At 54.7% G+C, this 26,134-nt stretch overlaps 1 protein-coding gene across 1 annotated transcript; it reads left to right on the top strand.

Moving 5' to 3' along the window:
- The first annotated feature begins 200 nt into the window (after positions 1 to 200).
- ZNF282 (zinc finger protein 282) lies at positions 201 to 25,516 on the top strand. The gene is made up of 8 exons (XM_082662128.1): positions 201 to 430; positions 3,593 to 4,012; positions 10,964 to 11,090; positions 11,595 to 11,714; positions 13,481 to 13,600; positions 15,336 to 15,449; positions 16,578 to 16,698; positions 22,345 to 25,516. Exons 1-8 carry the CDS (start codon positions 266 to 268, stop codon positions 23,129 to 23,131), a joined length of 1,974 nt encoding a protein of 657 aa, XP_082518254.1. The 5' UTR covers positions 201 to 265; the 3' UTR covers positions 23,132 to 25,516.
- The last annotated feature ends 618 nt before the right edge of the window (positions 25,517 to 26,134 follow it).

Raw genomic sequence — 26,134 nt, 5'->3', positions numbered from 1 at the left:
TGAGAGGCATACCCGCGCAGGGTCACTTTGGGGGCGGCGGTGGTCCCCTGGCCCCGCAGCGGCCCCGTTGGTCCCCGCAGGCGGGCAGGAGCTCGGAGGCCATTGGCTGGCGCGCGGGCGGCGGAGGGGCGGGGAGCGCCGCCGAAGGGGACTGTTTGCTCCTACGGGCTGTAGATGGAGCTGTCCGGCCCCGGCGAGGGGGAAGGCGCCTGGAAAACGTTCTTCTTCTCCCTGGCCGGCCCGAGCGGGGAACAGCGCTCCCAGGATGCAGTTTGTGTCAACACGGCCGCAGCCTCAGCAGCTGGGCATCCAGGGCCTGGGGCTGGACAGCGGGAGCTGGAGCTGGGCGCAGGCTCTGCCCCCGGAGGAGGTCTGCCACCAAGAGCCGGCGCTGCGCGGGGAAATGGCCGAGGGAATGCCGCCCATGCAGGTGGGTGCACCCCCGCCGGCGCCATGGCCGCCCGCCTGCCGTGGGGGCGGGGCGGGGCGCAGGGCAGTGGGCGCCGGGCGGCTGGGGGCCCGGGCCGCGCGGGGCGGGGACGGAGGCCGGGTGGGCCGGGGCGCCGGGGGCTCGCGCGACAGGCCCGGCCCGGCGCCCTCGCAGGCCCCGCCCGCGTCCCGGAGCGGAGGGCGCCCGAGGCCGCGTGCCGGCAGGGCCCAGAGCCGGCGCCCGGGGAGGCCCCGCGGGGCGGGGGGCCCGGAACGCGCGGTCCCCGGGCCCTGGCGGGGCCGTAACCGCGTCACCCACCCCGGCCCGGGCTTGCCGAGGGGCTTGCCGGCCGCACTCGCGCCGGGCCGGCGACGTGGGCGCGCAGCGTACCTCGTCAGGTCACACTGCGGCCACTCTGACGAAAAGATGTTTTAAACGTTGTATGGCCATCTTTCACCGAGCATAACGAGCGATTCACCTTTCCCCGGCACCGGCTGTGATGGAGGGAAGGGGCCGCTGAGAGGCGATTCTGCCCTCCATCCAGCGGTGGGCAAACTTGGTCGCACATTAGAAGCACCTGAGCAGCTTAAGACTCCTGACGCCCAAGCCTCGTCCAGACCGGTTAAATCAGCGCCTCTGGGGTTGAGAATAGGCACCAGTCATTTCGTAAAGGTCCATAAGGATCTCGGTTCCGGAGTCAGAGCTCTAGAGCGGTGTGTAAAACACAAGGACGTGATGCTGAGAGAGGCCTGGATAGCTTTGCCCGGAGGAGAGTGTGGGAGCTGACCCTGGGCTGGACCCCGCGGAGCCTCCTCTGTCCCTGGCCTGGTTCTCAGCCAGCCGGGTTCTGACAAGTCCGCCAGGAGTTGCCGTGTCCTGTTTGATCATTTTTCAGCTTTAGGTCTCCAAACCTGTGTAGGGAAGCGGAACTTGCCGCCCCAAAATATGCCTCTTTGGCATAAGGATTATTTTAAGATGGTTATTTTAGAGGAGCTGCAGGCACAGGAGAAGCTCTGAAAACCAAGTAGGAGTTCCCTCTGTAAAAGAGAAATCTCCGTCGCTCTACCAGGAAGAGGAGCGTGACTCAGTGTCTCTAAGAACTCTCACCAGCGGAGAAGGCAAGGACGTACATCTGCATAAACCTGTACACCCTTGTGTTCTGGTCTTTTCCTGGTCACCTCCTGTGACTGACTCCTCCACCCCCCAACATCATCTGTCTTTAGCTGAAGATGGTATTTAAGGTAGTGGCCTGGGCCATTCTGGCGAGTAACTCAGTTTTCTGGGTCTCTCCCAGGTATACAGGAGATATACCTGTTTTTTGTTTGTTTGTTTGATTTTATTTAGTTATTTTGGCTGCGTTGGGTCTTCATTGCTGTGCACGGACTTTCTCTAGCTGTGGCAAGCGGGGGCTACTCTTCGTTGAGGTGCGCAGGCTTCTCATTGTGGTGGCTTCTCTTGTTGCGGAGCACAGGCTCTAGGGGCAAGGGCTACAGTAATTGTGGCTCGAGGGCTCTAGAGCTCAGGCTCAGTAGTTGTGGCACACGGGCTTAGTTGCTCCGCTGCATGTGGGATCTTCCTGGACCAGGGCTCGAACCCGTGTCCCCTGCATTGGCAGGCGGATTCTTATCCACTGCGCCGCCACCGCCACCGGGGAAGCCCCAGAATACATGTTTTTAAACTTCGTTTTTCTCATGTTAATCTGTCTTATGTCAATTCGCCTATTAGAGCAGCCGAAGAACCTAGAAGGGTAGAAGGAAAATTTTTCTTCCCCAACACCTGCAAAAAGTAAACTGGGCCCAGTGACTCTCTGAACTTCCACCATCAGCCCTTGCCCCCTTCTGTAGGCCAGGCTGGAATGATGCCTGAATGAGCCCCAGTACACGGCTTTGCTGGAAATATTACTGCCTCTTATGGAGCAGGGTCTGGGGCCCAGACCCTGCTGCCCTTTCTCCCATGTCAGGAGTGATTCCCTGGAAGCTGGGTGATGCTCCTCTGTGGCTGTCACAGCTGCTCTGAGTTAGAGAGGGCAGTGAGCATGCCTGTCCCTACCTGCCCAGCGCACCTCTAAGTAATAGGTCTCCACTTCGCCCAGCCTGAGGGCCTCTTCAGCAGCGACGGAGAGAACAGAAAATGACACCTCCTCCTGTCCCATGTGGCAAGGAGATGCCATTTCAGCCCCGCTGTCCAGTAAGCCCTGGGTAGCTGGTATGGTATGGGGCCAGTTCCCAGGTCACCAGTGCACAGTGACCACCCCACTCTCGGTCACAGGGCTCAGCTCCTAACTTGCACCCAGGGGACCTCGCCCTCCAGGGTAAGGACCCAGAACTGGGGGAGTACCAGAGGGCCGGGACCATCAGGTACCCCTCCCCCCTGGGAAGCAGAGGGGGCTGGGAGGTCTTCTCTTCCTCTTAGAGATGTCCCCTCCTCCTCTCCTCAGTGAATGACATTTTTTGGCAAACCCACTTTTATTTTGGAAAATATGAATACGTACTTACATAAGGAGACAGAGCTGCTCGTCTGCTCTCTTGCTCGGGCTCCCGGTGTCTCCCTTGGCCACAGCCCTGCTGGGAAGGGTGGCAGCCCAGTTACCTGAACTGTGTTTTTTGTCACCTGCAGCACCTAGAACTACTCCAGTTGACAGTGCAGCGAGATGCTGTGGAATGACCGGCCACTTCTCTGTGGCTCTATTTCATCATCTTTAAAGCAGAGATAGATAATCATTCTTGCCCTAACCGGCTTAGAGATCGCTGGGAAGATTAGGGGCAGATGACTGACATGAAAATTTTTACTTTGAAACAGCAAACACTGGGCAGCTCTAGAGTTCATCATTAAGTCTAGCCCATGAAGAAAACAGATGGGCTCGCCAAGGAAAGTGGTTCGTGACATTTTAGCCTGGGGTCCACAGCCTTGACCTCTCAAGGGTCAAGGTGGGGTCGTAAACTAGTGGCCAGCTTGACTCCTGCAGATGGGAAGTGGGAAGATTGGGTGGGTGGCTGCCCGAGCTCTTGCTGGCATGTTAAGGAACACCATAGCCTGAGAGGCAGGGGCTTGGCAGGAGAGCGAGACTCTGCGGCATTTAATGAGTTGTCCCCTGCTCTCAGGCCACCCTGCCTCCTCACACAGGGTCTCATCCCCGCTGTCACTTTCTCCCTCCTCGCACAGGCTCAGGAATGGGACATGGACGCCCGGCGACCAATGCCTTTTCAGTTCCCACCCTTCCCAGATAGGGCACCCGTCTTCCCCGACCGCATGATGAGAGAGCCCCAGCTGCCCACGGCAGAGATCTCTCTCTGGACCGTGGTGGCCGCCATCCAGGCCGTGGAGAGGAAGGTGGATGCCCAGGCCAGCCAGCTGCTAAACCTGGAGGGCCGGACGGGGACGGCCGAGAAGAAGCTGGCCGACTGCGAGAAGACGGCCGTGGAGTTCGGGAACCACATGGAGGGCAAGTGGGCGGTGCTGGGGACCCTGCTGCAGGAGTACGGGCTGCTGCAGAGGCGGCTGGAGAACATGGAGAACCTGCTGAGGAACAGGAACTTCTGGGTCCTGCGGCTGCCCCCGGGCAGCAAGGGCGAGGTCCCCAAGGTAAGTGGCGGTCCCCAGGGGCAGGGATGGCGGAGAGGACCAGCCCACGTGGACAGCGCTCTTTTTGTCAGGCCTTCTCACAGGCGTCTCTGGCTCCCTGTTGCCTGACTCAAGTGTCTTCTTCCCAAAGCCTGCTTCCACTCTAACCACTTCGTCTGGAATGTTCCACCGCCGCGAGGCTGGCCTCCAGCCATTCCCCACGGAGCCCGCAGGTGTCCCTCCCCAGGCGTCTGGGCGTCCGCAGATTCCGACAGCGCCTCATGCTTGGGTTTTCCCCTTGGCACCTGCAAATGACCCTTTGTCATTGGTTGTCTTCGTGTCTGCTCCTCTGAATGGTTGGGGACTGACCCAGACCACGCCAACCAGGGTCACTTGAGTCATGTCCACCGCCCTCCGGTGGGCCCTCCTCACAGTTCAGAATTCACGCTCCGTTTCCTGTTCCGTTTTCTCTCCTGCTGTCCCCGGCTCATCAAGCCTGCGGGCTCAGTCAGCACGCCCCTGAGAAGATGGGGTCACCCTCCGGAGACTCCACGTGCAGCTGCGTGTCCTCTGCCTTCCTGTTACCGTGGGCTCGCACCCCACCCCTTCACTTGCTCCAGGAAGTCACGCAGCATCTGCCCTGTGTCCCCTGCATCGTCACCTCCTCCCTCTCCACTAGCTCATCCCCACCTGCAGCGTCGCCCATCTCTGTAATAAAAAAAAACTCCCTCCAGCGGTGCCTCATTTCTCTGCTCCTCTTCAGAGCGGTCTTTACTTGCTGTCTCCAATTCTTTCTTCATTGTCTCTCTCTCCCTTTTTTAACCTTTTTTATTATAGAAAATTCAAACCTAGACCAAAGTAGATCGAATTGTGTGATGAACCCTCATGAATCCGTCGTCCAGCCTCTGCAGTTATCAGCTCTTGGACAATCTTGTTTCATCCAACTCCCTACCCACATCCCCCTCCCATTTTATTCTGAAGCACATCTCAGACAGCAGGCGTTTTAATTGTAAATATTTCAATAGGTAGCTCTAAAAGGTAAGGACTCTTTTTTTAATGTAATAATCTCAAGATTATCACTACCATAACAAAGATCTCAACCTACTCCAATATCCAGTCAGTGTTCAGATTTTCAGTTCTTCCAAAAATATTATATATTTTTTTCTGTTAGTTTGCCTGAATCAGAACTCAAATAAGTCCACACGCTGTGATTCCTGTGTCTCTTAAGCCTTTTCAATCTGTAAGTTCCTCCTTCATCTCTCTCATTTTTCCTTGTAGTTTATCTGTGGAGGAAACTAGGCCATCTGTCCTGAGGAACTTCTCACTCTCTGGATTCTGCTGTTGCATCCTCTGTGGTCTACATTTAACGTGTTCCTCTGTTCTCAGTATTCCAGTCAATTGGTGACTGGATGATTCTCCCGGGAACCCACGTGGTTGAGGCTTTTGCTGCCACTTCTCCGTCCTAGTGGTCTTGCCAAGGCTCTAATGACATCCATGGTATTAAAGCCAAGGGTTGTTAAAGCCGTGGTATTTAAGCCTCAGTCTTCATCTCCCTGCCCTGTCAGCAGCATTTCACGCAGGAGACCCCTCCCTCCTTGAAACACCTGTCCGCGTGCCCTCCAGGCTCCCCGCACCCCCTTGGTCCTTTTCCTGCATCACTACCTGCTTCTTCTCAGTCTTCTTCGCTGCTTTCCCCTCCTTTTCCTGACTTCTAGTGTTTGGCATGGTCCAGGGCTCCGTCCTGACCTTCTGCTCACTCTCTACACTCCCTCTCTCGTGATTTCATCCAGGCTCAGCGTTTTAGATGCTGTCAGCTCTCAAAGGCAGTCTTTCCCTCCCGCTCTGTCTCTGTATCCTGCCCAGACTTCCTCCTTGAATGCAGAGTCACGTTCCTACCTGTTAATTCAGCATCTCCATCAGGATGTCAGTAAGTATCTTAGATTTAACTCGACCAAACTGAACCCCCGATTTCTGCCTGAACCCTGTTCTACTCAAAGTCGTCCTCTTCTCCGTCGAAGACAAGAGCATCCTTCCAGCTGCTCAAGCCACAGGCCTTAGGGTCATCCTTCTCTCCTTTCTTTCTCGCACCCAACTTCCGCTATATTGGTAAATACCATCTGATTTTTCTTCAAAACATATGCACAGCCCAGCCACTCCTCCCCGCCTCCACGGCTCCCGCCTTCGTCTGTTGAAGCTGTCATCGCCTCCCGTCTGATTATTGCCATGGCCTCCGCCCTGGTCCTCTTGTCTCCATCCTGGGCCCCCACCCCATACAGTCTCTTCTCAGCAGAGCAGCCAGAGTGATCCTTTAAAAATATCAATCAGTCATGACTTCCCTGGCAGTGCAGTCCAGTGGTTAAGACTCCGCACTTCCACTTCAGGGGCCATGGGTTTAATCCCTGGTCGGAGAACTAAAACCCTGCATGCTGCACGGCGAGGCTAAAAAATAAATATTCGTTGCTTTCTTCCCTGCCCCCGTACCCCCAATAAGGAGGAAGAAAAAATACAAATCAGTCATATTACACCTCTGCTTAAAACCCCCCAAATGGCTCCCCAACTTATTGAGCATAAAAGCCCCCATTTCGTCACTGGCCCCTTCCCTGTGGCCCACCCATCCGACCTCCTTTCCCCCCACCCCCTCTTGCCCACTTGTTGCTCCCCACGGTCCCATGGCAAGGACTTTCCTCCACTGAAGGGCCCCCGCCCCGTCGCCCCCATCAGCTGTTCTGCTAAGCTGCCACTGGACCGCTGTCCCTTCCTGGCCACCCAATCCCGGCGCACTCTTTCCTCGGTCCCTGCTCTCATTTCCTCCAAAGCACTTACACCATCAGGCATCTTAAATATGTACTTTTTTTTTTTGTCTCTTGGTTGGTTTCCCTCTTCTTGGTTCACTGCAGTGTCTTCGTGCCTACAGCAGTACCCGGCTTATAGCAAAACATGTTTGCCGAATGACCCTCCAGCTGGAGGGCTCACGCTTCCACGTAAGGCACTGGGCCTTCTTGGTCTTTGTATCTGGTAGCCGACCCAGTGGCTTCGCCGGAGGAGGTGCTGGACGGTGATCCATTGAGGCCACGCAGAGCTGAGTTCTAACAGTGGCTGTGGTTCCTCCCTAAGCCACCCCCACCACTGCAGCCCCCAGGGGCTCGTTTTTGTCGAGTTTGGCTTATATAACATATTGCTGTGCGGCATAGGTGGCATCTCCTCCCACGCTGCCCTTTGCCCTCGTCTGTACCCTGCTTTAACTCGGTGCTGCGTCCCGGCCCTGCTGCGCGTTCTGTGTGTTGGGCCAGGCGTTGGGGGTCTTGAGTTGACACCTACCCTCACGGAACAATGGAATGGTTGTGGGGTCCGTAATTAGAAGGCTTGGGTTTGAATTTTGGCTTTACCACGTGCCGGTTTTCCTACTGCAGGTCAGCTATGTTTTGTGTTGTCTCTGAGCCTCCTCAATTCCTCTTTGGAAAGAAGTGAAGTGTAAATAAGTAATTTAGTAAGTAAATTCCCAGGTGGTCTCTCTGAGCTTCAGTGTTCTCACCTGTAACACGAAGATGATACTATGCCTACTTCGTGGAGTTGTGAGGTTTAACTGATATCGCTGATGGGACAACACTATGTAGCTCATTGTAGTAGTTCTCTATTGCCATGTAACAAATGACCCCAACCCTTAGCAGCCTAAAAAAAATTATCATTTATCATTTTACAATTTTCGTGGGTTAAGAATTCAGGAGCCGCTTAGCTGAGTGGCTCTGGCTCAGAGTCTCATGAAGTTACAGTCAAGCTGATGAGCTGCAGATGACTGATGGGCTGCAGTCATCTGAAGGCTTGACTGAGGCTGGAGGACCGGCTTCCAGTACGCCCACTCGCCTGTTTTGGCAGGAAGCCTTAGCTAGTTCCTCACCACTTGGACCTGCCCCACAAGGCTGCTTGAGCATTCTCACAACATGGCAGCCGGCTTCCCCTAGAGTGAGTGATCCAGAAAGAGAGACCAGGATGGAAGCTACAATGTCTTTTATGACGCGGCCTTAGAAATTGTATACCGTCACTTCTTTATTCATTTGTTAGGAGCAAGTCACTCAATCCTGCGCTCAAGAGGAGGAAAATTCGGCTTTATTTTTTGAAGGGCTTGTCAAAGAATTTGCAGACATATTTTAAAACCTCCATAACCATACGGCACCATGAGAATGTTAATTAATGTTGCTGGCAGTAGTTTCAGTTCATTGTAGACTCTTGGCCTTGCTAGATGCATTCTCTTTGTCAGATTCAAATTTCAGGCTGCTGTCTCTCAGCTTCTCTGTGCCTCGTGGGTTCTATTAAATTGGTTAATTGTTCATGGATAATTCATGGATATTCTTTCCTGTCTGGCTAGGCTGTGGGTTCCCTGCAATCTTGGCCCATGTCTCAGAGTTCTGCTGCATCCTAGCAGAGTGAGGCTTTTGCAGAGTGATGTCTATTTCCAGTTGTGGGACCATGATTCTGGAATTTTGACTGGTGAAGCGGGGACAGAGGAGTTGGTGTGTCGGAAAAGATAACAAACTTGGTTTTGGATGCATTTAGTTTGAGGTACTTAAAAGATGAATAGGGACTTCCCTGGCGGTCCAGTGGTTAAGACTTCACCTTCCATTGCAGGGGGTGCGGGTTCGATCCCTGGTCAGGGAGTTAAGATCCCACATGCCTCGTGGCCAAGAGAACAAAACATAAAACAGAAGCAATATTGTAACAAATTTAATGAAGACTTCAAAAAAATGGTCCATATCCAAAAAAAAATCTTAAAAAAAAAAGATGAATAAATGAAGCCACTCAGAAGGCTATTGAAATGTGAACTTTGAAGGGAGGAAGGAAAGCTGAAGGGTGTCATCTGCAAAGAAGTAACCACTGAACCCGTGAAAAGAATGAAGCTGCCAAGGGGAAAGTGACGAAACAGGGCAGGGTGAGAGCAGAACCATGGCCCCGGGGCGAGGAAGAGGGAGCAGTACAGGAGACGTGAACCAGGTGGGCAGGAGGCAGCGTGGTCGTGGAAACCAAGCAGGAGGAAATTCCAGGAAGGTGGTCTGACCTTTCAGAGAGGTCTGAAGGGGTGAAAGCTAACAGCAGGAGGCTGATGACCTCTCAGGATGAGGTTTCAGAGAGTAGAGGATGCTCATAGACAGATTTCGGGGGTTAAGGATGCCTGGATGGGGAAGAAAGCACAGAACGTGTGTCTCGGGATGTGTCAAGTGAAGGGGAAGAGCAGACTCATTTGTGGTGGCAGAGTTGAGTGGGGCTCCTCTCGGGTTGGGGGTCCTGAAGGGGGAGACGGAGAGACGGAAAATGCCAAAGGGAAAAGGTGGTTTGGGTTGAGTTTCACAGGCAGGAGGAGGGGAAATGAAGGGTGCACGTGGGGGGCAGGGGTGCTGGCTTGGCAAGAAGGAGGGCGGAGGTGGGAGTTTGTCAACAGCGACCTGCCATCGAGGGGAGACCGGAGGAGATGGCGGGAGGCCCGGGGAGCACTGGGGATAGGTAAGCGTGCGAAAGAAGCCCCCCGGGGAACACAGGGAGATGCCAGCGAGATCGCCAGGAAGCCTGAGTGTGTGGCGGTTGTCACCTGCAGAATTTTGTGACTTTTATCTAGAGCAGAGAATTAAAATGAAGAAAGGGGTCTGTATCCGTTTTCCCAGGTTGGGGATTTGCCGAAGTCGGGTGGAAGGTCCAGGGAATTAGGAGTTCTAGTTCCGTTTCTAAAGATGGGAGTGAGCTGTCAGTCAGTGGGTGACATACAGGTCTGCACGTGGCCCCTGCCCAGTCGCCCTTAGGGTGATGAGCACCTGATGACAGGGCTGGCATTTATCGTTTGTGTACGAGCACTGCCCACTTACCAGGCAGTGCGCCAGCAGGCCTGACACCGAGAGTGCTGCTTTTTTCATTCGCACAAAGGTGCCATGTGTCAGGTACAGAGACCGATGGACTAGGGTCAGGGCCTTGGGGAGAACTGAGGGCTTGGATTTCAGAGTGAGAGGGAAAGGCTGGTCCAGCAGGGATGGGAAAGTGGTAGGAGGTAAGGCTATGTGGTCAGAGAAGTGAAGCTCAGATATTGAAGTCTTGGAAGTGAAACCATCTTGAACAATTCTGTCCGAGATGAGGCCATGATGGTGAGTGACTGAAATGAGTACAGACAAGAATCCTCGTCGAACTGAAATAACAGCTTTATGGAGCAGATTAGATGACCTTGAACACCAGGTGACTGACACTGGATGCTGGATGACTCAGACCACAGTGGGACCTTCCTAGTGTTGGCAACAGCTATTCAACACATTCAACAAATATTTATTGACTCCAAACTACATGCTTTTAGATGCTTGGGATGTAGCGGTGCACGAAACAGATCAAGATTCCGGAGCCTTAGCACGGGCAAGTTTTAGTGACAAAAACACGACTGTGTACCTAGGGGTGACCTGACTGAAGTACAGGTTCTATAACAGGGTTTTATTGGACTTGGCTTGCTAATACGCACTCCAGGAACCTACTGCATCTCTGTCACCCTGAATGCCAAAAGCTTTACCTTCAGGTACCCAGTTTACCTAAAAGTGAAATTACAAAGGATGTGGTTAAATGCTTAATTTTTACTTATTTATTTATTTTTTTTTGCTGTACGCGGGCCTCTCACTGCTGTGGCCTCTCCTGTTGCGGAGCACAGGCTCCGGACGCGCAGGCTCAGCGGCTCCGTGGCACGTGGGATCCTCCCGGACCGGGGCACGAACCCGTGTCCCCTGCATCGGCAGGTGGACTCTCAACCACTGCGCCACCAGGGAAGCCCTAAATGCTTAATTTTTAAAAGGTTACTGGAGGCACAGGATGATCAGGAACAGAGTGGACTGACTCCACTGAAACGGGCCGAGCAGGATGGGGGCCGTGGGTGCAGCGGGCCCAGTGCCCCTGATGGGGAGTTGGTGGGGGGAGGAGCGAGCAGGGGGTTCCAGACTAAAACTCTTGTTGGCCCAGGTTCCGGTGACTTTTGTAGACATTGCTGTTTACTTCTCTGAGGACGAGTGGAAGAACCTGGATGAATGGCAGAAGGAGCTTTACAACAACCTGGTTAAGGAGAACTACAAAACCCTGATGTCCCTGGGTAAGGGCGCCTTCCCTCCCCTGTGGCAAGCACCTTGGGAGTGGGGAGTGAGATGCTTCTTGACCCATGGTGCACCACCCCCGGGCAAGGTGTTTCATGTTCATACGTCACGGAAACTCAAGAAACGATTTGCTTGGCTGCTAGGAAGTTAGAATGACTTGTAACAGAATGGAAGGTAAAAACAGGGCCTATCACTGCGGGGCTGAACACTGTGCTGCCACCATTTTGGAATTACAGCCAAACAGCGTCACTACGTGCTGACCCCCAGCAGCCTTGGATAAGCCACAGTCGCTCTGCTGCTGGCTTTCAGAGACCAGAAACTGGAGAATCTATTGACTTGTTTTCATAGTTCCTCGTGAGAGATTACCTGACGTACTCACATAACGGCCACCACCTAGAGGACTGCTGGGGTGGGGTGGGGGAGGGGAGAGCTCCACATCGCCCTTGATCGGGGCCCATTGATCAGCTTCACTCAGCCCTTCCTTCCCTTCCACCTCATTCCAGACTCGGAAGGTCCAGTGTCCAAGCCAGATGCTCCACCCCAGGCCGAGCCCCGGGAAGAGCCTTGCGTGTGGGAGCAGCGTGACCCCGAAGAGAGAGGAATCCTGATGGATCCAGACACAGGTGATGGCAGCCGAAGACAGCCCTAGGTCCAGGGCAGGGTGGGAGAGAAGCACCGCCATCCCTGCATGAATTCCAGGCGGGCTTCTCCCGAGTTGTTCGTGGGGCCAGTTCTGCTGCCCTTGAAATTTGGCGGTCACCTACAGGAAGAGTTTCAGGGCCAGAAAGCGCACCACAGATGTTTGTCTTTTGGGTCAGAACCATGTAGCTCGAGATGCCCAGGTAAGCTGGAGAGAAGAGGAAGCAGCGGGGGCGGGGGGGCGCCTTGCAGCCTCCCAGCCCTGATGGGCGCCTTAGACCCGAGTGCAGCTCCAGCCTAGGGAGGTGGGCAGAGGAGGCTCTGCGTGGCGCACGTGGGGTGCGTGGCCGACTGCTTCGGGCCTGGCTGTCTCCTTCAGCGTCCTCACCCCGTTCTCACAGACGCCCCATCACAGGCAGACTTACCCTCCAAAGCTTTCTCCTCATTCAAGGGAGATCTTACGTTCTGAGGATCCAGTTCCCCGAGAACGTCACACCTGGTGATGGGAGGTGCGAGGCTTCTCGGGACCTCAGCTCTCCTGAGCACTGTTGGGCCAGGTGAAATCTGGTCCTTGAACTGTATTCTCTGCCTTCTCCCAGGAGCCTTCACCCGTTGGGGCCCTCTGCCCTTCCTCCCTTTTCAGTGGAGGGTGTATTCACCGAAACTTCCTTAGAAGGTGGCTCAAGGCGGCCCCCTCCCCCCACTCTGCTCTCTTTATTGAGATATAATTCGCATGCTGTAAATTCACTCTTGAAGTGTATCATTCAGTTCACCAAGTTGTGCAGCCATCATCACTATCTAATTCCAGAACATTTTCATCATCGGGAACCCCACACCCATGAGCAGTCACTCCTGTTCTCTGGGCCTCCCCCGCCCAGCCCCTGGTTGCTGTGCATTTGCCTCTTCTGGACGTTTCGTCTAAATGGCTCCTTCCCTGTCTTAGGTACCACAAATGTGTGAGGTCAGCAGCTGTGGTAACCTTTCACAGTAAAGCAATGTAACCTCAGCCGTTTCACTGAGTTATCATCCATCCCTGTGCCAGATAGAACAGGGACCACTGTGGCCTTTTTATGGATGGACCAAGCAGACTGAGAGCCAGAGAGGGCAAGTGACTCATCCTCTGGACTGGGGGCAGAGGTGAAACCAGGATCCGTGTCTTCCACTTCTTCATGTAGTCTCTTTCCTGCTGTCTCCTGCGGGGGCTAGTGTTATACATCACACCATAGACCCTCACAAGAGGAACATGCCCCTGTGGTCACGTCACGGGGTCCGCGTGGAAGACATGTTATTGTCTTTTATGCAAAAGGATGCTGTGCCTTATCCATTCCAGGAAGGGATGGGGTTGCTTCCCTTTGCCCAGTCTAACTTTGTGTGTGTGTGTGTGTGTGTGTCTGTCTGGCCCACTCTTCCTGACTGGGGTGCAGAACAAGGACGAATGTCTCCCACATGGAGGGAGACCTATGGCCTGTCCTGATTAGCACCCACCCAGCATGGGCTGTTTCTGGAACCCTGTCCCAGCCTTACCACACCTCATTTTGTGGCTTGGCCTACCCCCTTGTCCTGAATGTCAATCGCCTCTCTGCTCCCAGGACCTTCTGCTCCTGGGGGTTCCCCATAGTTGCCCAGAGAAACCCAAGACCCCTGTGCTCTTCCCTGGCCAGTGCTGTCAGCCGTGCTCCTGACCCCGAGAACGTCCAGCTGACGATCATTCATGAAAACGGCACCAAACGATGTGATTCTCTGTCCCCAGGAGCAGAGCCCCTGGTGCCTGCACAGGACACGTCCTCTCAGGTGAAGCGGGAGGAGGCCCTGTGTGCCCGGGGTCAGCGGGGCCTGGAGGAAAGAGCCATCCCCACAGAGTCCATTACCGGTGAGTGAGCTGACTGGCCGCCCAAGCCGGGTGGCAGAGGAAAGTCCAACGTGGTCTGCAGGCGCCCAGCATTGTCTGACGTGTGTGCCAGGCCAGAGGCCTGAGCTGAAAACGGAAGATTGTGGGTCCAGGATGGATGGAGAGACAGGGTTTCCCACGAGCCGCAGACTCGGCACACGACGTGGACGAGTTGCCAGCACGTCTGGGCTTAGCCGTTCTGTTTTCTCTTCTTTGTAATATCAGTTTTTAACTGTTCCTTTCTTCCCTTGGAAAGCAGTATCTGCAGAAGTACTGAGTGTGAGGCGTTTTACAGGTCCCGTGGGTGGGGGAATCTGTGGGTCCGTGAGACCTGCTTCCGACTGGTGGCAAGAGCTTTCGTTGTTTTAACCAAGCACTTATGACTGCTGCCTCTGTGTCAGGCCCCGCACGGCCACAGTCCTGTCAGGAGGTCTGGATAGCTCCTCTTCGACAGCATTCTGGCTGGACTTTGTATGTGAGATCTCTGTTAGAGAAGATATGTATTTATTAGTCAGAGTTCTCCAAACAGTCAACAGGGTGAGTGTGTGTGTGCGTGTGTGTGCGCATGTGTGTAGAGATATTGATGGAGTGATTGAATTTAAGGAGCTGGCTTCTGCCAACTGGAGCACCGGGGCAATCTGCCGGCAGGATTCCCTTTTCCTCGGGATGTCAGTCTCTTGTCATTAAGGCCGTCAGGTGGTGGGACGGGGCCCACCCACATTATGGAAGGCAGTCCACCTTACTCAAAGTCTTGTTGAACTCCTCAAAACAAATAAAAACAACACAGAAACATCGAGAAGAATGTTTGGCCCAGTATCTGGGTACTGTGGTCTAGGCAAGTTGACACATAAAATTAACCGTCACAAGATATATTAACACACTGTAGCTCTTTACTTATCCACAGGTTAGAGCTCCACAAACCTCATCCCCCTTAGTCAAAGCCTCACACTCATAGGTGAGTGATAGCAGCCCTTTCCGCTTCCCAATTCATCAGGCCAGTTCCTCAGAGAGCATCACAGTGCTTCAGAGGGATCTTTAAGAGATAAGAGGGCAATAAAGGGTAAATGAGGTTTAATAGACTCTGCAGAGGAAAGGGGGTGTAGGATACATCTTAGAAAAACCCCATTAAGATGGTTAAGATAAAAGGCTTCCTGGGGCTTCCCCGGTGGCGCAGTGGTTGAGAGTCCGCCTGCTGATGCAGGGGACGCGGGTTCGTGCCCCTGTCCGGGAAGATCCCACATGCCGCGGAGCGGCTGGGCTGGTGAGCCATGGCCGCTGGGCCTGCGCGTCTGGAGCCTGTGCTCCACGACAGGAGAGGCCACAACAGTGAGAGGCCCGCGTACCGCAAAAAAAAAAAAAAAAAAAAGCCTTCCTGGAAGGTGTCATTTTCCTGGACGGTCCCTGCAGGAGGAAGACCTCCTTCCACGGTGTTGCTCAGGCCTCAGGCGTGAACCTCGGTTGAAGGAGTTAAGCTCCTGAAGGACAGGAAAGCTCTCTCGATGACATCACTGTTATGTCACCCCCTGTAGTATCCACTTATTTGCGGCAAAAGCTCCAGCAGCTGAGGCCAAGCTGACCTAAAGCTTTAATTAACTAGAATAATTACTGCTGATGTTTAGGGAAAAGAACTCATTGCATGACACGAGAGACTTAAAGCACCACCTTGCGGGCGTTTCCGTGTCCCCTGACACCTTTGCTGCTCTGTTCCCACAAGCAGACTCACCAGCTTCTGCCCAAGACCTCCTGTCCCGGATCAAACAGGAAGACCCCCCGTGCGTGTGGGCTCAGCAGGAGTTGGCGGAGAGGGACATTCCAACGGACCCCAACTCAGGTGAGCGCGCCGTCGGGGCACGTGGAGATGACTTCTGTAACCGCCAGAAAATCTACCCGATCGAGTCACTTTGGTCAAAGGCCAGTGAAAGACGCAGGGGATAAACTACAGTGTGTTCCTCAGGTGGTGACTTTGTACGCATTTCGGCGTATAACTATTAGCAGAGTGGGGAGGACTTCTCTAAAGGAATCATCACACTGATAATTTGTACTGTCAGTGAACTGATACTAATATGACTTCACTGATTTCTGAAATATAATTAAAAAGCCTTTTAAAAGTGGTATATATTTCTGTGACAGAAAGAAAGAAAGTAATTTTACTTTTTCCGGAGTCTTCCTTGAGTGAATAGTAGTTAGGTGTCTCCCAGGAAACTTCTGGGGAAAGTCCAGGCGTAAAGGGAAGCATAAAAGAACAATAGGGAAGCTCTGCCCGCCCAGGCCCCATGTACGTGTGCACGCGGGCGTGTGTGTGCATGCGGGTGTGCGTGTGCATTTGTGTGCGTGTGCACTGTGTGTGCGCGTGTGTTCACATATGCTTGCAGAGCTGGAGGAGGCCAGTGTCATCTTGTTTGCTGGTTGTGACCCCAAAGTCTCATGCAGCCCCGCACACCAGGAAAAGAAGCAGCTGTAAGATCTAGGATTCCGTGTCGTTTGTCAACTCTACAGCTCCACAAGGGGGGAAGTTGAAGGGGTCCAGGGCAGGAGAGGAAGCAGTGCCCTCCCGACAGAGAGGCGGCAGTGTCCACGGCAGTTCCTATTAATGACCTGTGCCCACTGCTTCTGCCGTTGCCGATCTGGAAGGCCGACCTCTCCTCCCTTGGTCCTGTGGGCCATCAGAGGCCAGGCTCGCCTCCGGCCTGGCCCCGCAGATGGCCCTGGGGCTCCGAGGACAGAGCCAGAAGACCTGGGTTCCGGTCCTGGCTCTGCCTCCACACAGCCTCCTCCCCGGCAGCAGGACCAGTGAGGTCCCATCTGGGGAGGCTGTTGACGGGATGGGGACAGGGATACCCAAACTGCCACACGCCCTCTGAGCAGAGCAGCGGCCTCTGCACGTGGCGGTGTTCGAACTTCCGGTGGGATGCTCGGTGGAAAGCAACAGGCTCTAAGACTGCCTTCTTTCCCCGAACAGAGTCTCTGATCTCCGCACACGACATCTTGTCATGGATAAAGCAGGAGGAGCAGCCGTACCCGTGGGGCCCTCGCGACGCCATGGAAGGAGAGCTCGGATTAGATTCTGGCCCCGGTGAGTGGTGCACCCAGCGGGGCCCCTGGGTGTTTTGTCCACTGGGACGGTTGCTCACCCAGCCTAGCCCCTTACAGGGTGATGTTCTGTCATGGCAGCCTTTTGAAGGCCTGTATCAAAGCACTGTCCCCTTTCCTTCTGGAGGATGGCAGGTATGTTAGCTTCCTAGGGCTGTCTTGACAAAAATACCCAACTGGGTGGCCTAAAACAGCAGAAATTTATTCTCTCATAGTTCTGGAGGCCTGGAGTCTGAAATCAAAGGGTCGGCACGGCCATGCTCCCTCTGAAAGCTGTAGGGGAGCCCTGCCTTGCCTCTGCCTAGCTTCTGTGTTTGTTGGTGATCTTTGGTGTTCCTTGGTCTGTGGATGTGTCACCCCAATCTTCTGTCTTCACACGTTCTGTGTCTTATAAGGTCACGAGTCACATTGGATCAGGGGCCTGCCCTCCTCCAGTATGACCTCATCTTAACTACACCTGGAGAGATCCCATTTCCAAATAAGGTCACATTCTGAAGTACTTGGGGGGTCCAGATTTTGATGTTATCTTTTGGGGGGATATAATTCAACCCATCACAACAGGGAAAGGCGAGCAGGCTGGGAGCGAGCTGAGGCAGTGGTGTCACAGCAGGTGATGGCAGCAGGCGGCTCACACACTAGGAAACACTCACCAGAGCCCCCTGGCAGCCGACCTCCCAGAGTAACTGGGAGGCTCCTGAAGCTCAGATAGGAAGAGGGGGGTTTCTTCTGCCGGCAAGTGTGAGGCCAAATACCTCCCCTGACTTGGCTCTCTTGGGTCTTTCTGGAAGCCCCTGACTGGCTGAGGGCCTCTGGCATGTGTTGGTGGGTTAGCTAACGCGTCGCATCAGGCTCACATTCCTTGCCAGGGCCAGTACCACTGAAACAGCTGGCTTAATGTCCTCTGGGTGATTGGGGTGGTGAAGGGACAGTTAATCATATGTGCCTTGCTCACATTCCTGACACCCTCTGAGAGCTCGAAATCCATGTCAGAGCTGAGGACATGGGTTATTTCTGAATCTGAAGGGACATTTAAAACCCAGGTGAGCGGATCTCACTCTCCGTGAGACAGACTTAGTTCAGTCTGGAAGAGCAGAGTGGGGCCGGAGGAATGGGCAGGGGATGGCAGAGGAACGGTGCACATCCTTGTCTAAAACAGAATTTCAGTTGTCCTCTTTCTAACCTGCTGGTGGGGTGGGATGTGACAGGGACATCCGGGGGACCGCCTGTGAGGGCAGGAAGAAGCGATAGCGGTTGATGCTACCCCATCCTCTGCAGCACTCAGGCCACCATTTCTAGCCCTGGCCCTGAAGGCAGGGGTACCAGATCAGCAAACATTGTGCCAGGAAACTCCGCCCAAATCTTTGTCCCTCGGCGCTGCCTTCCGACTTCTCCAACTTGGCTAAGAGCGTGTGGGCTTCAAGGAGCCTTTTCCTGGGACCTGCGTGGTTGTGAAAACAGCGTGAGAAACTCGTGCAGAAATCGCCAGGCTTTGCAAATTACCAAAACGCTTTCCTTCTCCAGTTCGAATATGCCGAGCGGCTCATAGAACAGTTTGCCTCGTGCTGTTTTGTCTCTGGGAGGCCTTAGAAAGTTTGCATTTGGGAAGAAAGGCCCAGAGCTGGGAGAGAGGGGTATCTGGAAACGCTTCTCCTGCCCGCCCAGTCACTAGAGCCTCGTATCAGAGCCTCTTGTCTTTCTCCCAAAATGGACCTGCCTTCCGCTCATTAATGTTGGGATGTGAAATTAGTATCTCACCTGTGATTTCTTTGAGGTTTAAAACCCACCTAGTGCTGTGGTTGCCAAGGACCACCAGGTGGACTTTTGGTAAGACATGGCATCATGTGGTAGTCTTCTGGAGGGGGCTCGGAAGGGGAGAGGGGGCAGGGCTAGAGAGTAAAACACAGAAATACATGCATGTTCACGCCAACCCCCTTCCCTGGCCCTGCCGTAAACAAGAGAGAAAGACCCGGTGTCCTGCTTAACTCAAAGTCAGACGTCAGCCTAACCGGACGTTACCTTTTAGTAAAAAGGATTCCTGGCTTTATATATTAATGAGTGGATATTACTCTCTGCTCTCTGACAGTTAGTGTAAGACAGGAAAAAAGTCTGGTTCACTCAGAAGTAACGTGCATGGGGCTCCACTGAAGCAGGAAGTGTGAATAGGGGTTTGGAGTTCAGTGGCTACTGGGTGCTTCTGGAGAGAGTGGGGAGCCTCAGGCCAGACCACCCTACCCGGACGCCAGCGCTCAAAACACACTCGCAAGTCACAGGATACGATTTGAAAGCAGCCTCCTGAAATTCCCACGTACTGCCTTGGGTTAAAACTGGTTAAAACAGTGATTCCAGCCTTTTTTAGTCTCTGTTACTTAACAAGTATTTACCTCGTGCCTGCTCTATGCTATGCAGTACTACAGGCACTTGGAATCAGTGGTGAAGAAGGGCCAGGGGCCTTTCCTTTTGTGGGACGGTGATGAACAGTAATCACGCAAACAAGATAAACTCGGGGTGGTAAACGCTCTGAGGGTGACGACTCAGGGAAAACAGGGGGCCGGGAGTCGGGGCAGGAAAGGAGGAAGCACTCGAGTGTGTCCAGATCACGAGAAGGAGCTGACCACGGGGCTGCTGGGGAAGGGAAGGCCATAAGGAAGGCCATCTGGGGAAGGAGGTTGGAGCAATAGACAAGGAGGAGTCTGACCACGTATGACCTATGGGCCAGGTTAGCGTCTGGATTTTATTCTAATATGAAAGGAGACTAACAGAGGGTTTGAAACACAGTGGTGACGTGATCTGGTTTACATTTTTAAAACGTACGTTTGGGAATTGACTGGAGTCAGGTGGGGAGAAAGGGCCAGAAGCAGGGAAACCATGTAGGAGCTAATGTAGTGGGTAGAGACCAGGTCAAGAGGTGATGGTTGGAAATATAACTGATAGATTGTCTGTGGTGGATGAGGAGACAAGAGTGACTCCTAGGTTTTGATCCGGAAACACTGGGCGAATGGGTGCTGTTTGCTGAAATGGTGAGTCCTGGAAAAGCAGCAGGTTAGCTGTGTAAATTAGGTGTTCTCCTCTGGACCCGTTCAACTTGAGATGACATCCAGGTAGCAATGTCAAGTAGACAGATGAACATAGGAGTCTGAAGTTGGAGAGCCTGGGGCTAGATTGATTGGGGAGTTACAGGTTGCAAGGACTTCTGACACCAACCACCTGGGATTAGGCCAGACTTCACAGGTGAGGCACCTCGTTCTCCACGTGACTGCTCTCATCTTACACAGCAGCTGCAAGTTCGAGGGTCCCCAGACCACCCGCACTTCTGACCAGCTGGCTGCAAATTCAGGGGTCTCCATTAACGCCTCAGGTGCAGTAATTCCCTAGAACAACTCACAGAACTCAGGAAAGTGCTATACTTACAATTAGTTTTATTAGAGCAAGAGGATGGATTCAAATCAGAACCAGCTGAAAGGGGAGATCCGCAGGACCAGGTCTGGGAGGGTCCTAAGCATGAAGCTTCTGTTGTCTACTCCCTGTGGAGTCGGGAGTGTCCTGCTCCCCACACAGCGATGAGTGACAGTACTGCCTACCAGAGAACCGCACTGGAGCCTCTGTGTCCAGAGTGTTTACTGGGATTTCTTTACATACGTACAATTGATTGAATATTCAAACTGCTTTAAAGAATGAAGACATTTATCCTCTTACGTAACTAAGAGGTAGTCCAGTTCTAGCCTTGGTTGGCTCAAGGATGCAGCTATATTATCAAGGACCCAGGTTCTTTCCAACTGCTTGTTCGCTCATCCTTGGTGTGGATGGAGCAAGTTGGCCACAGCTGTTCCAAGTATCACCTCCAGGCCCAGAGGGAAAGGAGAGGCCGTCTTTTTGCCTGCACTGTCTCCAAGGAGTGAGGATGCTTTCCCAGAAGCCTCCCAGCAAACACATCTCATCAGCCAGAACAAGGTCCCGTGCTTGTATCTGAATCAGTTACTGGCCAGTGAGTTCTAGAGTGAAAGTCCTCATGTTAGAGGTGGGAGGAGATGGTGTGACGTAATCCCCATGGAGAGTGGAAAACTGGGGCATGCTGAGTCATGGGGTAGGATGCCAGGGTTTGAGGTGTGTGATCTTCTCCAGCAGCCTTCAGCTACTTGAGTGCTGTCACTGCATTGGGGTCCCCCAGGCAAGCCCAACAGAGGAGAGAGGGGCAGAGGGACCACAGGAGCTAAGCTGGGTCAGGAAGGGAGAACAGAGGCGGGGGGCGGGGCGGAGCAGGGAGGCAGTTGACAGAAGTGGTCTGGTGCTCACTCCGAGTTTGAAGAATGATCAGAGTAGGATTAGGATTGTTTGGGGTTGGGTTTCCTGGGAAACAGTCCCTGAGATGGAGGTTTACGTACACGTGGTTTCCTTGGGGGTCCTCTTGGGAATAACACCCACGAAGGAGGGAGAGTAGCCAATCGGGTAGAGGGAGAAGCAAGGCCCACAGTGCAGCTGTGACAGAGGCCACAGCCAAACCTGCAGGATTGACGGCATGACATCCTGGATTGAGGCTAGGAGAGTTACAGTGGCCCCTGCCCCTGGCCAGTGTCCTATGGAAATGGTTCTTTGCCTGGTCAGTGTTGGTTGGGATAGAGGGGGGCAGGCTGGGCCCAGTCTGTCTAGGAGTGTCACATAAGGAACACATGTCATGGGGAGGGGGCTCCTGCAGGAAGAAAGGACTGTGAACTGGGGATCGGGGAGGTGATGGAGGGTGAAGGAAAGAGAAGACTCCTGAATACAGTCAGCAAACCCAGTAGTGCCTTGGAAGTCGGAGTCCTGGGCCTCAGATCGCTGCTCCGATGCCCAGAGCCTGGGCTTTGTGCCCCACTGCCCCCAAGGTCGTGTGGAACCATGAACCCTGGAGACTCGGGGGTGCAGGAAAGGGCACCATTGCAGGAGCGAGACAGGCGCTTCCTGGGGAGGCTGGCTGGGCAGCCACTTCCACACGAGGATGAGGAGAGCGCCAGTCACGTGTGGTCCGCGGCCAGGTGGGGTCAGGCGCCAGGGTGGGACTCATATCAACCCAGCTGACCCCGCCGCAGTACAAGGCCGAAGGCTGCCTGCTTAGTGGAGACATAACTGCAAATCGCAGGGTGGTTATGCGCCCGGCCCCCTGCATTCCCCTCCTGTAGGCCTTCAGACGGGCTTTTCACCTGGGAGAGGTTCTGGCAGACTCTCTCCCTCCAGTCGAGAGATTCTCCGTAGGTAAATTAGCACTGAACACCAGAATACAATTAAGTCTTATTATTTCCAGGCGATTCCGCCTTCCAAGGGGACTTCCGCAGAGCACCGCTCCTCTGCCCACCGGCTCCCGGCATCTGGGGGTGTTTCCTATCCTAACTGCGTGCCACCTGCCTGACCCGCTTCAGGTGCTCTCCAGCTGGTGGCTCTGTGCAGCTCCGAGGGTTGGGGAACCCTCGAGCACAGGGAACTTGATCATTTGCCTTGTTCAATCCCCTCATCCTTTAGAGAAGCTGAGGCCCGGCTAGCCTGTGACTCGCAGGAAGCCGCAGAGGAACTAGTTAAGGCCCGGGGCCCCCTTGCAGGGACGGCGTGAGTCCTGGACCGAGCAGTGTCAGCATGTCGCTTCTTCGTGTCTCCCCCCCAGGTGACAGCCTGCTGATGGTGAAGAACCCGCCCCCGGCCCCGCCGCAGCCCCCGCCCGCCCCGCAGAGCCTGCCCCCGCTGCCGGCGCCCCCCGAGGACGCGGGCGGCCCCCCGAGCCGCGGCGGGGGCGCGCTGCTGGACGACGGCTTCCCCGCGCTGCCTGGGGAGCGGGGCGCGGGCGGGGCGCAGGCGGACGGCCAGGCGGGCGGCGGCGGGGCAGCCGGGGGCGCGGGCGGGGGCCCAGGCGGGGGCGGCGGGGGCTGCGGCAGCTGCTGCCCGGGCGGCCTCCGCCGGAGCCTCCTCCTGCACGGCGCGCGCAGCAAGCCCTACTCGTGCCCGGAGTGCGGCAAGAGCTTCGGTGTGCGCAAAAGCCTCATCATCCACCACCGCAGCCACACCAAGGAGCGGCCGTACGAGTGCGCCGAGTGCGAGAAGAGCTTCAACTGCCACTCGGGCCTCATCCGCCACCAGATGACGCACCGTGGCGAGCGGCCCTACAAGTGCTCCGAGTGCGAGAAGACCTACAGCCGCAAGGAGCACCTGCAGAACCACCAGCGGCTGCACACGGGCGAGCGGCCCTTCCAGTGCGCGCTGTGCGGCAAGAGCTTCATCCGCAAGCAGAACCTGCTCAAGCACCAGCGCATCCACACCGGCGAGCGGCCCTACACGTGCGGCGAGTGCGGCAAGAGCTTCCGCTACAAGGAGTCGCTCAAGGACCACCTGCGCGTGCACAGCGGCGGCGGACCGGGCCTCGGGGCCCAGCGGCCCCTCCAGGCGCCGCCAGAGCGAGACTAGGGCTGGGCCGGGGGAGGGAAGGGCCCGGCGGCAGGAGCAGGGGGCGGGGGCGAGCCTGGGGGCGTCCTGAGGCCCCACCATCCGATCCTGCCCTTGGTTCTCGGGGCGCCTTCCCTCCCTCTACCCCGCCACCTGCTGGAAGTCGGGAACAGGAATTGCACTCCAGATGGGGTCCCCTGAGTGTGGGGCAGGGGTACCCTAGACCTGTCCGGCCTGAATGGACAGCCCAGCTCTTCTCATAGGGTGGACCAAGGGGGCCGGCGCAGGGAAGGTGCCGGAAGGACAGCGGGTAGGTCCCTCTTCCGGCACCCCCCCTCAGACACCTAGCGTGCCCATTGGGCCTCTGGGGTCACAGATTGTGATCAGGGGAAACCACCAGGGAGTCTCGGAACCCTTCTGAGATAAAGAAATAGGTCCTAAAGTTAAGAGACCCTAAAAAGGAAGCGAAGGTGTCCTGGTGAGAGGAGGGACGTGCTAAGGGATGGATCTCCGTGATGACAACACTGCCTCGCGTTTGAATAGCGCTTTATACTTTTTTAAACACGTTTTCTATCCGTTATCTATTTTCACCCTTAGCCTATCTCTCTGAGGTACGTGGGGTAGGATTTTCCTGACTTGATAGCTGAGGAAAGTGAGACACAGGTGAGATGGTTTGCCCGAGATCACACAGAAGAGAGTGGCAGGGCTGGGACCAGAGCCCTGCCCCCAGCGCAGTGTCCCCACCACACACACTGCCTACCTCTGGCATGTGAGAGACCTCTCTGGCCTGGTCTCCTCTCTCTTTCCCCTGACCCACCAAAAATAATCAGAAGCAACAGGGGCCAACTCATGGGGTTACTGGGAATGGGGAATAGATTGACTAGAAAATGCCCGGGGTTGTGCTTCCAGAAGGTTCTTCCTGTGTGGGCACTGCTGGGCGGGAGGGAGGGCTGCCGGCCCCCAGCCTGTCCCTCCCACCTCCAGTCCCTCTACCTGGTGCAGCAGCATCTTTCCACTGCACAGCAGTGACCTGGCCCTCCAGAGGCAGCTAGCACCCTGGCTCAGACCTCATCTTGATGATTTATTCGTTTCCCAGGGCACAGGGGTGAGGGAGAGGCTCTTGCTGCAAGAGCAGCTATCAAGGAAGTGAGTCTCTTCCCAGGAGGGCCAGGGCCAGTAGGTGCTAGTGTCTGAGAGCCTCAGTCTCTCTCCTGCCCTGAGCCTCCCAACTGGTGCTGTCTGTTAACCGACCATGCTCGTGGACATGGACACAGACCCTCCTCTGCTCCAGACCCTGCAGGCGCCTCGGGAGGCGCCCAGAGGACTCCCCGTGTCAGTACATCTGCTCTGTGGTCCTGATGGGCCACAGCCTCCCTATCTGCGTCTTGCATGGCCAGGCACTGGGGTGGGGTGGCACGCCCCAGGACCCTTGTTTGTGTCAAGAATGACTTCCGCTCCTGCCATCGATCCCATTTCTCTCCCAGCTGGGGAGCACGTGTGTGAGCGCTCTGCTTCTGCCCTTCCCCTCATCTGTGCCGCTCTGCTTTCCTCAGACCCCTTTTTGCCGTGCAAAGGGAATTCTTGAAATTAAATAAAAGGTGTCCAGATTGCAGACTGCATGTTCACAAGGCCGGAGGGCTCTCCAGCGTGGCTTCGTACAGTAAACCCTCAATGAACTGGAATCCAGCTAACTGAGATTTTTCCCCCCTTTATTCTGCTTTTTGAAGGAGGCAAATCTTAAGAAAATGAGAAGTTAAATATAGACAAGCTCAATGGAGTTCTGTTGGAGCAGAAGGGGACCCTCTAGTCCATTGTACTGGTTGGGAGGCAGCAGTAGTCTGCTTTTCAAAAGCACGTGGAGAAAATCAACATTTTCATAACCTAAATCATGGGAAGTAAGGCCAACAGGTTTTTTTGTTTGTTTGTTGCTTCTTTGGGCTGTTAAGAGTATGAAGGAGGGGGAGAAATCCCTACTGAGACATGGGTTTGAAACATTTGAGCCCATAGCTCGAGTCTGTCCCTTTATTTTACCTTTGAGGAGCTGATTCCCAAAGAGGTTTAGTGACGGATGAGTGAGAGAGCCAAGGCCAAGTTTCTGGTTTCTCGCGTCCTAGTCTGGTGGACCCCACGCACCAAGTGCCCCTCGGTTATGCCGCAAGTCAACCCAGCCTCCAGCACCAGCCCCTGGGGGAGTCCTAGAGTGAGCTCTAACGCCCCCCCCCCGGAGCTGAGCAAAGGTGGTGACACTCAGTGTGGACCTCCCCCAGGCAGCGAGGATCCTCAGCGTGGACCCTGCAGTCCACTTACCGAAGCAGGACGGCGGTCCTACTTTGGGGGTGGATTTTTATTTTCCTCCCGATAATGTGTTAATTAAAAGTATTTTAATTAAAAGATTAATGCATGCAGTAAAAATCGGTTTAAAAAATAATGAAGAGTAAAACTCTTTCCTACCAGATTCCTGTTGAGAGGCATCCGCTGCTGAGAGCTTATATGTCCTTTAGACCTGGAGGAGCCGGGGCTTAAAGGATGCATTGAATGCAGCAGGGGAAGGAGGGAGAGGCAAAGTGGGATGAGGATGGAACATGTCGGGGAGGCAGGAACTGGGGAAGTAAGGCCGGAGACTGGCCTGGCTAGAGCCGGGGTGTATGAAGTTGTAGGTGATGTAGATGTAAGGTGAGTCGTGACCGGGCCACGGAGGGCCTTCAGTGCCAAGACTCTTCCACAGACGGGCTGCCAGTTAGCCTGCGATCCGCTGTGCCACAGACACCCTCATCCCCCCGCTTAGAACTCCTTAGAAACAGTGCATAGCTTCCTCAGAGAGGAAGTCTTGAGACGGCAGGTTCAAGCTAGATGCCACTGAAAATGAAGAGCCACAGGTGGACAAAGTTATCTCACCATCAAGGCTTTGGGCGCTATAACTGGCTCTCTGATCTCTGGCCCCGGAATATTGGGTGATGGCAGAGGGTAAAGGAAAAATGAGTAAACACACCAGGCGCAAGATGAACCAGCCTGTGTCCGTGTTTT

Source organism: Grampus griseus (assembly GCF_964374135.1).
Source record: "Grampus griseus genome assembly, chromosome: 9".
In the NCBI taxonomy this organism is placed as follows: domain Eukaryota; kingdom Metazoa; phylum Chordata; class Mammalia; order Artiodactyla; family Delphinidae; genus Grampus; species Grampus griseus.
The sequence above is the reverse complement of the archived record's forward strand: the minus strand, read 5'-3'. Positions and strand labels throughout refer to the sequence as shown.